A 13356-nucleotide genomic window follows, 5' to 3' on the forward strand; every position below is an offset into this window, starting at 1 on the left:
AAATTTAAAAAAATTAAAAAAATAATAATAAATAAAAAAATAAAATAATAATATTTAAAAAAAGAGCCACACTAAAACATGAACAAAACCAGGAAATACCTTTAATAATAGCTCATTATTTAAGACATTTTCTTCTTCTGAAATAATTTTGGAACACAATATGCTAGAAGTTGTGTTTTAAAAAAATAGATGGTATGTTAGATAGCTTTCTGTGAGTTGAGAAATTAAGAGCAACATCTTAAGAAGTGTAATGAGGCACTCATTACTCTCTCATTGTGTTAGAGGAAACAAAATAAGCAAGCTACAATTACCTTGAGGGTGAAGTGTGAATGTGAATGATTACAGTTACCAGGCTCTGACATCACTTTCTTCCTAGGATTTCTTTTGAAGTTTTAAAGCACATAAAAGTATAGTAAAATGTATGAAATGAAGGAAAAACCACTCTTTTTTCAAAGGACTAAAGGGGATAGAAATAATACTTTTGGTAACTCATAGACATTTATTTAGTCATTCATTTTCCAGTTACACAAAATAAGATGCCTGCTGGAAGAACCAAAAAGATCACTTTAAAAATCTATGACAAGATATATGTCACCAGAGTATTTTATATAATAATACATAACAATAATACTTTATTAAGAGAAGTTAATTCAATACCAAAAAGGAAAAAGACTAACAAGAAAGGAGAGAGGAATGTCAATAATTTAGTAAGTGAAAAGGAATTAAAGTATTAGGTTCAAGTATTATAAGTTTTTTTATAAGTAGATGTAAATGAAATAAAAATTGGTCTTCACCTGGTAAGTGTGTACTCCCTGAGTCCTGAATGCAAATTCATGGCAGAAAAAGTACCTATGCATCCACGCAATCTTTTGTCTCGACCAATCTTCCATGTTACAAACAGTGGGCTGTAACAGAACATAAAATAGGGTAAATCAGTCAATTCAACCAAGCCAGCGTTTATTGAGTATTTACCATATGCTAGGTTAGGTGACTGAGATATAAAGACTAAAGACAAGCCCTCAAGGGGTTCAAGGTTTAGCTCAGTAACAGTGTTTTCTACATTGTGTTGAGATGTCTTCTATACATTAGGCACGAATATTAATGTTTTCCCGAAGTATTTTTGTTAATCCTCATCAATAATTCCTCATCAACATTTTTTTGCAGATTGAAGATATTAACTTCTTGTTTAAAGACCAAACATGGTAAAAATAAAGCACTCAAACTTAGTAATGTTGAAAACAGAGCTTTAACTCATCACCAATGTCTGCAGAATTCCCTGTTTAAAGCTAGATCACTGACTGATTTGTAAGTCTGATTTAGAAAACTGGTAATAGGTAATCAAGCAACTTTTCTGAAAACACGGGTTTGCAGGAAACCAACGCAGAGGCAGACACAGTCACAGCTAACTAACACAAGGCAGACGAAAAGAAGCATTATAAATCATGCCAAAAATGCCATAAATTAAGCTATAGGGGTAGGAAAACATTTCATCAGACCTCATAATCTTCAGTTTGCCCTAGTAAAGTCAGGATGGTTCAGATAGGTGAAGTGAACTGCAAACATTAACTAGCAAATACCCTTAAACGATTAAGTCTGAAAAATATGCTGCAATTCAAATTACATTATATAATCTACACACTTTAGGACATTTTGCAAAAATATAAATACACCACAGGTAAAAGGATCTGTATTACTATGAATATTCACAATAATAGTGGCATAATATATTTCTGCTTTCTAAAATATTTAAATTTATGGGACTATACCGTATTTTATATATTACTCATTATTCAGTAGTGCATTAGAGAACATTCTCACTTTAAAATTAATGTTCTTTGGGAAACAAGATATTCCTTTAAAGATGTTTAACCATCCACCTCAATCATTTAAATTATGGCAAGTTCTGACAGATAGGCAAAATAGCAGACTAGGTCCCAAACAAATTCCACAGACAAACCAGGGCACACTATGACAATTTCACTTCTTCCACAAACTCAATGTTCAGTAGCACTGAAAACCATTACTGCAGTATCAGGGCAAAGATGACATTCAGGCACCAGATGACTTATACTAAAGGTAATAAAGTAAATACAAAAAGGACAGCCCAACTTTTCTGCTTTTCAGCTCTTATGTGCTATATAAAAATAATTTGAAACTATAATCATCCATTTGATTAGCAGTTCTTAAAAGGACAAAAATTAGGTGGGAATTACACTATCATAATCTCTTTTCATTACTCAGAGAAACACTAGCATCTAAAGATTTATACATTCTTTAAGATAAATTTAACCTCTTTATTTTTTCCATTTTCCAACTTAGTGTAGTCCATATCTGCAACCACTCCTATGGACAGCAACATCATCAACTCTTTCTCATCACACTGACTAGACAATATCCCTACAGAAGACAGGTCCTCTGATAGCTTTGACACAGTGAAGTTAGTCATTCTATAATCTATGTAAATCCATGCATCCCAAGTACCATGATGACTTTTCAATAACAGACCAACATCGTATATTCTCATCACCAGTGACTTAAAAAACATAGAAATGGGAGTGAATTTATTTCTTACCAAAACACTTTAAATGAAAGCAATTATTCACCCCACTTCTATTATTTACCCCACTATAATACATACATGTCATTCTTAAAATAATATAACATCTTCTCAAGTAAATTCTCAAAATACATAGGACAGGAGAACCACACATGCTGAACACTATTCGGAATGATGAAATATTTTGGGAGGGATTCAACCACATGGTAGGGGAAATTGTATGTCATTTATTATGCTATACTAATCCTTTGGGGAACTGCTAGTATACGGCCAAGGGTGCTACAGATTGCATTTTTGAAGGCAGCCTGGGAAGAAAAGGCACTTCACAATAACCCAGGGCATGTGGATCTGAAAAACTTGTACCGGGAATGGGTAGCCTGAAAACAGCCTTTATAACTTGCTGTGGTCTCTTTCAGATGAAACATTCTTTGGATTTTTGACATTATTGAGTATGTGTTCTTAAGAGTTCTCATAACAGGTATAGTAGATGATGTAAAATTATCTGTTATTTCCTATTTTTTCCTGCCCTAAGCAATACCAACTTTGAGAGTTGAGATTGCAGTAAAGCAGCTGTCAAGAAGGGGAGGGAATGACACCCCTACTAAGATGTTTGAAGATGTAAGAATTCAGACTTTTAATAGACATTAGAAAGTTTTTCTGTAAATGTCTGAGTCTCTCACATGTCATTTACAAACATACATCTAATATCTTTTATCTATTTTTTTTAAAAGGTGATCACAGATCTAAAAATAAAGTGTCTAAAAGCATCGTTTAATAGGGGAAAAAATAATCTAGGCAGTTGAGCATTTTAAAATAGATACACAACAAACCACTGAGCCCAAAGGTAGCATCATGTGCATAACAATGACACTATCCAGGCAATGCCTGCAGGAACATTCAATGCGAAGTACCTAAAAATAGTAACAACATATTTTCATTCCAAACAGAGGAAATGAATAGGTGATTTCATTCTTAAATATGGTATTAAAACATGTATGAGTTCGCCAAAGTACATAAGCTAAGCCACAGCATAAGCAGAATCAGATCAAAGGGAAAAAAGGGTTTCTGAGCCTGCTGAGAGGAGCTATTCAATGACAAGGAATAAAGGAAAATAGTTCATAGTAAGGCAAAGACTGAATGTTTTTGGAAAATGCTTTTGCCATATGGTTTAAGGCCACCTACAAACATTGAAAAAAATACTACAAACTACAAGAAGGATCAAAAAATGAGTTGAAATATTAATGGAAATATTTATCTGAGGGTAACCAGATGTAGCTTTTAAAGGAATTATCCTACTTCTGAACATTTTGTACCGTATGTTTTGAGAAACATTTGGAGGTTGAGAAACATTTGGAGGAAAGTAAACCCCATCTCCCTAAGCCTGTACATAGAAACAGGAAACAACCACCTAATCTAGGGGAATCCTCACTGCCAATTGGCAGCCAGTAGTGTCAGATCAAAAGTGGCTCTCAGAAATGTAGCTGTTATGGAACAATAATGGTACAAAGAGCAATATAAATCTGTACAGGATTCTCCGGGTTTCATGCCACTTCCAATTCCCTCTTCTGAGACGGTCTATTGATTTAAGCCACAACACATTGGAAATGTGTTTGTAGGACTGGAATACAATTACATGAGACATCGAAAAAGATATATTTACTTAACAATAGTGTAGTGCAAAGCCTACCTCTCTGCAAAAACAGAAAATGGTAAGTTTAAAAAGCATAGTCCATGGTGAACTCTCACTTATGTTTAGAATGAAGCTTACAGGTAGCAACAGCAACTCAATAATATAAGCCTACTTGCTACGGACATTCAACAAGATATTTTATTTTAGAGGCAGATAAAAAGAAAAAGAGAAAAGCCCTGTATCTCAGTTTGTTTCTTATACCACCAAATAATGATTGTCAAGTGTCCTTGGTCTCATCAGCAACTTAGTTCAAAAATCCAATTATGCTCCTTATACCATGCAACTAAACTCCAGGATCCAGGGAGTTTAAGTAAAAATAAAAATGATGGTGCCTTCTTTCCACCACTAAACTAACAAATTTCTCTTCATATTTCAATGAGAAGTTGTGTGTTTCCTTTCCAAGCCATATAAATTACAGTTTTCATGAGTGTAAAATATGCCGAATATTATTGCATCCTGAATTAGTCAGCAATGGCTGCTATAATAATTATCATAGGCTACATTGCTTAAAGAAACTTTACTTATAGCTTTTTGAGCTAAAAATCTCATGATCCAGGTTATAATCAACTTCAGTTCTTCGAGAACCCTCTTCCAGGCTTATAGAAAGCTACGTTGTCCTCACACGCCATTTTCTGTGAGCATGGTGAGGCAGAATCTCCAAGACAGTGAGTACAGCTGTCATGTAAATTACCACAGGGTACGAAAATTTTATGGAGTCTATACAGTTCACCATATAAATGAGCAGAAGGGCCGGTCTCCTTCCATCCCTCCATATTGTCTTCTCGGCAGTGCAAAATTAGCTGAAAAGATGACAGGATGCAGTAGAAATGCCAGACCATCTACAAGAGTGGTTCTCAACCGATCTAATGCTGTGACCCTTTAATACAGTTCTTCATGTTGTAGTGACCCCAACCATAAAAGTTTGTTGTTACTTCATAACTGCAATTTTGCTACTGTTATGAATCACAAGGCTAATATCTGTGTTTTCCAATGGTTTTAGTGACCACTGTGAAAAGGTTTTTTGAATACAATGGGACACAACCCACACTGATCTAAGAAAAGATCAACACCAATTTACAAGTCTTCAAACTGGTCCTATTAGAAACCCAGAGCAAAGCCTACTATTTCATCCTCGATGGATTACCAACAGAAGGATGGCTTACTAACACCCTCTCTACCTCCCCATGCCTTCTCATTTCATGTTCTCCTGTATCTATGCAGCCATCATGAAATCTAGGTCTTCTGTCTATTCTCCACAAACTGTCCATTGAATGAAAATTTCCACTTACACGTGTTTAATGATTATTCAGCTAGGGATGAGATCTGATCATTTAATTATGCAATTTATACTATGGAATGAATAATGCTTAGGTTCCAGATAACCTGAATCTCAGAGCGACTGGAAATGAAAGAAAATAAGCTAAACTGGAAGAGACGGGAGAGAAACAGTAAGGTTCAAATGCATTTGAGACTTTTTTGTTCACACCATTTTTATTATAGAAGAAATTATACTAAACAACAACCAAACAAACACCATAGCTTTATACTACACTCTCCCTTCAACCTCTGTATGTAGTCTGAGAAACTAAAGCAATACAGCTAGATAGCATGGATAGTATAGAAGAGCACAAATATCTAAAACTGAGAATCAAGAATTACTTTATTCTAATACTTTTTTTGTTTAGTCTTCACAGAGATAAAATAGTAACAGCATTATATGCTTCCACCCTCCCGTTTCTATATTTCTAAAATGCCAGAGGAAGGAGAGGTAAAGTCTAACAGAGCTGGAAGTTCTGAATTCTCTTTATAATCAAGTCTAATCACACTGACATAGTCACCCCAATCAAATGCATGCTTTAGATTACCCTGATTCTGCCAATTGTTGAACTGAAGGACCCATTTCTTCCCCTTAGCAATACTAACTCAACCATTTTCAGCAAACTTCTTTAAAAATTCAGTTTCAGGTCGACAGGCTGTCTTATTTTTTATTACAGTCCAATTTAGATAAGAATGATTACCTAGACTGGAAAAAATAACATACCTGTCCATATTTTCTTTCCCTAATTTATATTGCAGTGGGTACTGAATTTAATACACGGCAACATTATGAAAATGGACTAGCTATGGCTTCTTTCCTGACAAGTGGAACACACCACAATTTTTATTACTTACGTATCTAATGCACTAATTTTAGGCAACAATTTACTACAGATTTCAAAAATGAAATAATTTCCATTTGAATTTCCTACTCTGAAAACATTTTTCTCAAAGAGCTTTAAATCTTGCAACTCAGCTTTTGCTATGAAAAGGGTTATTTTAATATGAAACAGACCAAGCAAAAAGGGACTTTATTATTATTGACATCTGAAGATGTCTTGGCATGAACAAAATTAAGAAAATTAGGTCCAGAAGTTTTAGAAAGAATATTAATGGACACAGTTAATGGATATAGTCTCCTCATATTTCTTTCTACTACTAAAGATTTCTATGGGACTTTGCTTTGGCACTTTCTTGTGACTGAGTATGCAGCACAACCAGGGAAGCCACAACACTTTGAAGAAAACAACAGAAACAACTAAAGAAGGGGACTTTGTATCTATATTTTACCTCCTTGGTTAATGATCTATACTTAACCATCTTGTCCTTGCTGTGGAGCCCACTCAGGAGAAATGGAGTAGATAGGAAACAAACACGCTGATTAATTTAAACGCTAATGTAAAATGAGCTGGAAAATCATTTTAGCTTCTTCATCCTAGATTTTATCTTCTTTCTGATTCCATGGAGATCTGATGAACTGTGTCAGCTTAATAAGTAAGACCCCGTAATAAAACTGATGCATTTGTTTCTCATGTGCTTTCTGGATTTAGCAAGGTTAACTCTTTGGATTTTAAGGTTCTTCCTTGGAGTGCATGTTCTTGCAGAAGACAAGAACTGGAAAGACAGCTTGAGAGCAGAAAATCAGCAAGACTGTCTCATTTTAGAGGGAAGAAAAGCAGATTCCAGGGACAAAGCGGGCAAAAGGCACTAGAGTTGTCCTCTCCTTCTTTCTTTTACCTTTCAAACAACAGTAGAAACTCCCCAAAACTTCTACCATGAACTACATAAGAGGTTGAATGTATGTGTGTGTGCATGCACGTGTGGTGTTGAGGACTGAACCCAAGGGAGGTGTGTGTGTATGGCGTTGGGAATTGAACCAAAGCCTTGTAGAAGTTAGGTAAACACTCTATCATTGAGCTAGACTTGCCGGGCCTGCAGTGTTTCTATAGATGGAATTGATATCCTTCTTCCAAACTGCTTCTTAAACATCACTTTTACCAAAATATAATTTGCATGCAAAAAATTACCAGGATCAAATGTAACATTGAAGAAACTATGGCAAATGTACACATATATGTAAGTTGAATCACGGTCAAGGTTTGGAACTCTTACTATTATCCCAAAGAGTTCCCTCATGTCCTTTAGTAACAGCTTCCTTTCTTGAAATCCTAGGCCCTGGCAAGCACCAATCTACTTTCTAGTTTTGCCATTTCTAGAATTCCATACAAATCATCATCCTATCCACAATCCATTTTTGTCAGTATTCTTTCACCTAACATGCTGCTCTGGATATCTAAGCATTTTGTGAGCTCATTATTATTGCTTAGAACTCCACTGAATAAATACACCAAAAAAAATGTATCCAGTAAACTGCTGATAAATATGTAGGTTGCCTTTAGTTTGGTGACAGATATGTAGGTTGCTTACAGTTTGGTGATGAGTATACAGGTGGCTTCCTGCTTGGGACTATTACAATAAGGACAATGATATTATTTCTCTTCAACTTTTTTTTTAAATGTATTTATTTATTATGTATACAATATTCTGTCCGTGTGTATGTCTGCAGGCCAGAAGAGGGCACCAGACCTCATTACAGATGGTTGTGAGCCACCATGTAGTTGCTGGGAATTGAACTCAGGACCTCCGGAAGAGCAGGCAATGCTCTTAACCACTGAGCCATCTCTCCAGCCTCTCTTCAACTTTTTAACAGCTTAGTGTTTGTGTGTGTGTGTCTGGGTTTGTGTGTGTATGCAAATATGCCTCTTAAAAAAATAGGGTGTTTACTCAGCACTATGCTACCAAGACTTAAGGTTGAATTTGAGATTCTGCAGGCTAAGACTCCCAATTAGCTGGGATTATAGGCACATATCTCCAAGTCCAGCAAAAATAAACACATTTAATACACACAATTCAATGAGTTTGTATAGTTGCAAACAACTACAATACTACCATCACAATCAAGGAAATAGACATTCATCAGCTCCTCCCAAACTGCATCCTTTTACCTTTGTTTTGTACTAGGGATACTTAACATGATATTTAACTTCATCAATTTTGAGATAAGCATACTATATTAACTAAAGGACTACACTGCATAGATCTTTACAGCTTATGGAAAGTGTAACTATAACAACACAGAGAGAACAACCCTTCCAGCCCTGCCGTAAGCTTCTAGTAAGCATTATTACAGACTTCTCACATAAGCATCATCAGGCGGTGCTTGTAGTCATGCAGTGTTTGTCCTCCTGTGGCTGCTTTATTTCACTTAGCACAATGCTCTCCAGATTAATCCACGTTGATGTAAATGCCCAGATTTCTCCACTTTAAAAACTCCCATTTTAAATAGCATTTCCTTTATTCGTTTATTGCTAGGAGTTATTTCCATACCTTAGCTACTGTGAATAACATAAGGCATACTAGACTGGGGATAAGCCCTGAGTTTCCGTTTTCAATTCTTTTGAATATGTACTCCGATGTGGGACTGCTGGAGCACTGTGGTGATTTTGAATTAAAAATTGTCAGCAATTCCTACACTGTTTTCCATGGCTGCTGCACACCAACAGGTTCCAACATTGTCTGCCTCACGGCATGAATTAGAAAGAGTTCTATTGTCCTCTATATTCTGAGTTTGGTTTATTTGTTCTTTAAACATTTGATAGGATTTACCATTAAATATATCATAAATATATTAAAAATATAGTTTTAATTGTTGAATGATATTTAATTATACAGTTAATGTCTTTGACAGATGTCAAACTTCAGATTTCCTAGTTTTTCTGTCCATTTTGATCAATTGTACCTTTCAATGAATCTTTTCATTTATCTACATTGTAGAAACCCCTGGCATAATATTCAACAGAATATTCTCTTATTCTTTCAATGGCTGTAAGAGCTGTAGTAAGACCTATTACATTGTCTCCAACATTGGATATTTCTGTGAACGTGTCTCTTCTCCCTTTTAATCTTTGTAAATCTAGCTATAAGCTCAGCAATTTTATTGCTATGTGTGCTGATGCCTTCTTTGTATTTTGCCTGTATTGCTTGTTCTCCATTCAATCGGTTTTACTTTTCTACAATTCTCTTATTTACCTGGAGGGATCTGCACTTGTTCACTAGTTTCTAAAGGAGAAGTTGGTTGACTTTAGGTTTTCCTTTTGAAGTTGTCTTTATCCACCCGCATCTCATAAATTTTGCATATGTTGTATTTTCATTATTATTTATCTAAAATATCTCCTAACTTCTCTTATGATTTTTGGCTCATTATCTTTTTAGATGTATATTAAAAGCTAGGCATGGCAGCTCATGATCATAATCCCAGTACTCGCAAGACTAAGGCAAGAGGCTCATCATAAGTTCAAGGCCAGCTTTGGCTACATAATACGTTCTAGGCTGGCTTGAATTACACTGTGAGACTGTCTCAAAACAGCAATAACAACAACGAATATACTGTATAATAGCCTAATATTTGAGCAATTAAAGATACTTTTGATACTTCCAATTTAATTGCATTTTGGTCAAAGAACATACATTATATGAGCTCCTTGTTAAATGTGCTGAAAGATTACTTTATGGTTCATACTAAGTGTAACATGAATTTAAGAAGAAAATATATTCTAGTAGTGTTTTGTCTAATGTTTTATATGTCAATTAGATTCAGTTAGTAGTTCTACCAAGCACCAAGTTAAGATAGCTAAAATATCCAATTTTGATGACAGTTTTGTCTGTTTATCTTATCAAAATATGCTTATTTACCACGTTTGACTTTCTGTTAGGGACATATTTCTGGTCACTGTCTTTTTGATGAATTGATCAGTTATCATAATAAAATGGCCAGCCTTATTCCTGGTAATACCACTCTTACTAAAGACTACTTCATCTCATATTAATATGGGCATTCTGGTTTCTTCGTGATTACTGTTCACATTATCTTTCCATATTCTTGCTTTTAATGCATATTTATTCTTAAAGTTAGTTCTTATCTATAGTATATTAGGTCTTGTAGTTTTGCAACCTTTAAGTGCAGTGGCTACATTACTTATATTTAACGTATTGGTATGGTTCCATTTAAGTTTACCATATCTATATTTATGTGTGCATGCATGTGTATGTGTTATGTGCATATATATGTGAGAAGTGTTGGGCATTTGCATATCTGGTGGCTAGAGGTTGAAACTATGTGTCATCAAATCTGGAGCTCACCATTTCAGTTAGACTGACTGACCAGTCAGCTCCAGGATCTACCTGTCTCTGCTGCTATCAGGTATTATTCTCCATCTAAAGAATGCCATTAATGTTTTTACAGTTGAGGTGTGCTAGTACCTACTCTTTCCATTTACATCTCAAAACACCTCATTTCACCCTCATTTCTTTTTTCCCTTAATTTTTAAGATACTTTCATTACCTATGGATTTTGCAGCCAGAAGTACTATTTTGTTTGTTTCCTCACTTTAAGTCCTTTAAGGGTGCCAGTGTGTCATCTTCGTCAATGTCTTTGATGAGAAGTAAAAGGCTCTCCTTGCACCTCATATGTTTTTGTTTTTCTCCAGCAGCATTTAAAATGCAATCACTGCTTTTAACACGTTGATTATAATTGTTCTAATCTTGCTTTCTTTGTAGTTTTTCTGATGCTGGTTGCTAAATTTCTCACATCTATGGAGAAAGGTCTCCAAAGTTTTTAACATATTTGAAATTTTATAGTCATTACTTCACTATTTTCTTCTTTTCTTTCCTTGACTCCAGTTACATGGCATAAAATCTGCTTGATACTGCCTCACTGTTCTTTGAATCTTCCCCCAAACTGGGCTATTATGTCTGAAATTGGACAATTTCCACTCACATATTGAAATTCATTAATCCTTTTTTTGTAATGTTTAATTTGCTATTTGTCTCATCAAGTAAATTTTCATTTCCTATAGTACACTTTTCCCCTCCAGAAGATCCTTTAAATTCTCTATAGTCTTTTATTTCTTTGTTATAATTATGCTTTTCTTTTAATCCTTCAAGGTATTTCCAGAGTTGCTTTAAAGTCCTTTGTTAATTAACTGCCATCATTTCTGGTTCTCTTTCTGTTGACTAACTTTCTACTACTTACAGCTCATATTTCACTGCTTCTTAGAAGATCTAATAATCTGGGGAAGGTACTGAACCTTTTAATAATTACATTTTTGAGTATCTGGATTTTGCCTTAGTCCTATGGACAAACAGTTAAATTATATCAGAGAGTCATTTTTCAAGGTGTGGTTTTGTTTTGTTCTTCTGGGATCAGAGTAGCCTTACTCTAGGGTTAATCTAAGTCTGCTAACATGCTAAGATCACTCTTGGATCTCTACTGTAAGCATCTGGTATTAGATAGTTTCTCATAACTCCTGGTGTAGGATCTCAGATGTCCTTTATGACACATGCTCAGATTTACATTTCTGCAGAATTTTGGAGTTATTTCTGTGAGTGGCTCCCCATCTCTAATAGTCTCTTCCACCAATCCCTGCTATCTACTCCTCCCTGTCTCTTAAATTCAGCAAGACCTCAAGCTCATTGACCTTGAAAAGTCCCATTTTGCAGTCAAAGTCAGGGTGACTGTAATACTCATTCCACTCATTCGTTCCCTTTCTTTCAAAGATTGAACCCTCTGTTTAATGTCTGAACTCAAGTTTTTTTTTCATACATTTTGTCTGGTTTCCAGTTGTTATGGGAGATAAGACTTGAAAAATAACCAGTCATGTACCAGTTACTCTTTCATGAACAGAAGTGGAAATCTAGAAACCTTTCAATCCCGAGTCACTTTAAGGATCAAACTCTGGTAGGGTTCACATCAGAAATGTGGAAAAACTTGCCACACACAATAGAAGATTACTACCAGCAGGAAAATGGCTCAAGAAGCAGAAGGCAAAAGGGACAGATCTCTTCAGTTTTGGCAGGTGGTGAAAAATATTAAGTGACTCAACCAATTTCAGGGGCAACACGTTCCTCAGACCTAAAGGTTAGAAATGTCACTGTTAAAAATTTCACTTTGAAAACTCTAACATCCAAAGTAATGAAAAAAAAGGGAAATAAAAGCCAAAGCGCTCAGGTAGAAACTGAACTTGACAAAAGTGTCAGTTAACAGTCAAACTGATATTCCCTTAGGTCTCTGCTAAAAATAGACCAATTTTTATTGTCCTTCCATGAGTTAGAAAACAAAAACAATCTGAACAATCATATTTATAATACCTGACATACTTGAAGATGTTCTTGGTAATCATGAACAATGTCTGATGTATATGCTGTTTTTACTCTATTTTTTAAACAGCTATTTTAGCTGTGACTATTTAAAGTCTTACATCACAGCTACTTCATTGTGATGAGAGATAACACTACATGTATCAATTTTACTAGTACAAATCTTGCAAAGGCAATGTAATATCCATAAAGGAACAGTTACCTAAGGACAGGAACTCCATATGAAGAGAACCAAATATACAAAGCCCTTTATCAGAAAACAGAAATAAAAACCAGGCTGAGATAATATCATTAAATCATTATATCCAAAAAGTTATTTAAAAAGTACCCCTACTACCACATCAGGCAACACTATGACAGTTCAATATTATGAATAACATGAACTATTTCCTAACTGTGGAGACAAAGGACAAAGTGAATTTCTACAGAAAATTAGGATAGCAATAAGAAAGTCAATGCAGACATTCGAAAGGAAATCAAAATCCATGAATGACAATGGCAGAGAACTCCAGGCAGCAAGATGGTAAAATGAGGATACCTGTTTTTGTATAAAGCAGCTTTTTTTTTGTTTTTTTTT

At 34.9% G+C, this 13356-nt stretch overlaps 2 protein-coding genes across 2 annotated transcripts in view; one reads left to right on the top strand and one right to left on the bottom strand.

Moving 5' to 3' along the window:
- Tmem164 (transmembrane protein 164) overlaps nucleotides 1–13356 on the top strand; it is a 485414-nt gene that overhangs the window by 299661 nt on the left and 172397 nt on the right. The window lies entirely within an intron of this gene.
- Ammecr1 (Alport syndrome, mental retardation, midface hypoplasia and elliptocytosis chromosomal region gene 1) overlaps nucleotides 1–13356 on the bottom strand; it is a 115696-nt gene that overhangs the window by 56520 nt on the left and 45820 nt on the right. Inside the window, exon 2 of the mRNA XM_005371385.3 lies at nucleotides 795–905. Within this exon, the coding sequence (XP_005371442.1) occupies nucleotides 795–905 (111 nt within the window). The remainder of the gene's footprint in view (nucleotides 1–794; nucleotides 906–13356) is intronic.

This window comes from Microtus ochrogaster, unplaced genomic scaffold (genome assembly GCF_000317375.1).
Source record: "Microtus ochrogaster isolate Prairie Vole_2 unplaced genomic scaffold, MicOch1.0 UNK107, whole genome shotgun sequence".
In the NCBI taxonomy this organism is placed as follows: domain Eukaryota; kingdom Metazoa; phylum Chordata; class Mammalia; order Rodentia; family Cricetidae; genus Microtus; species Microtus ochrogaster.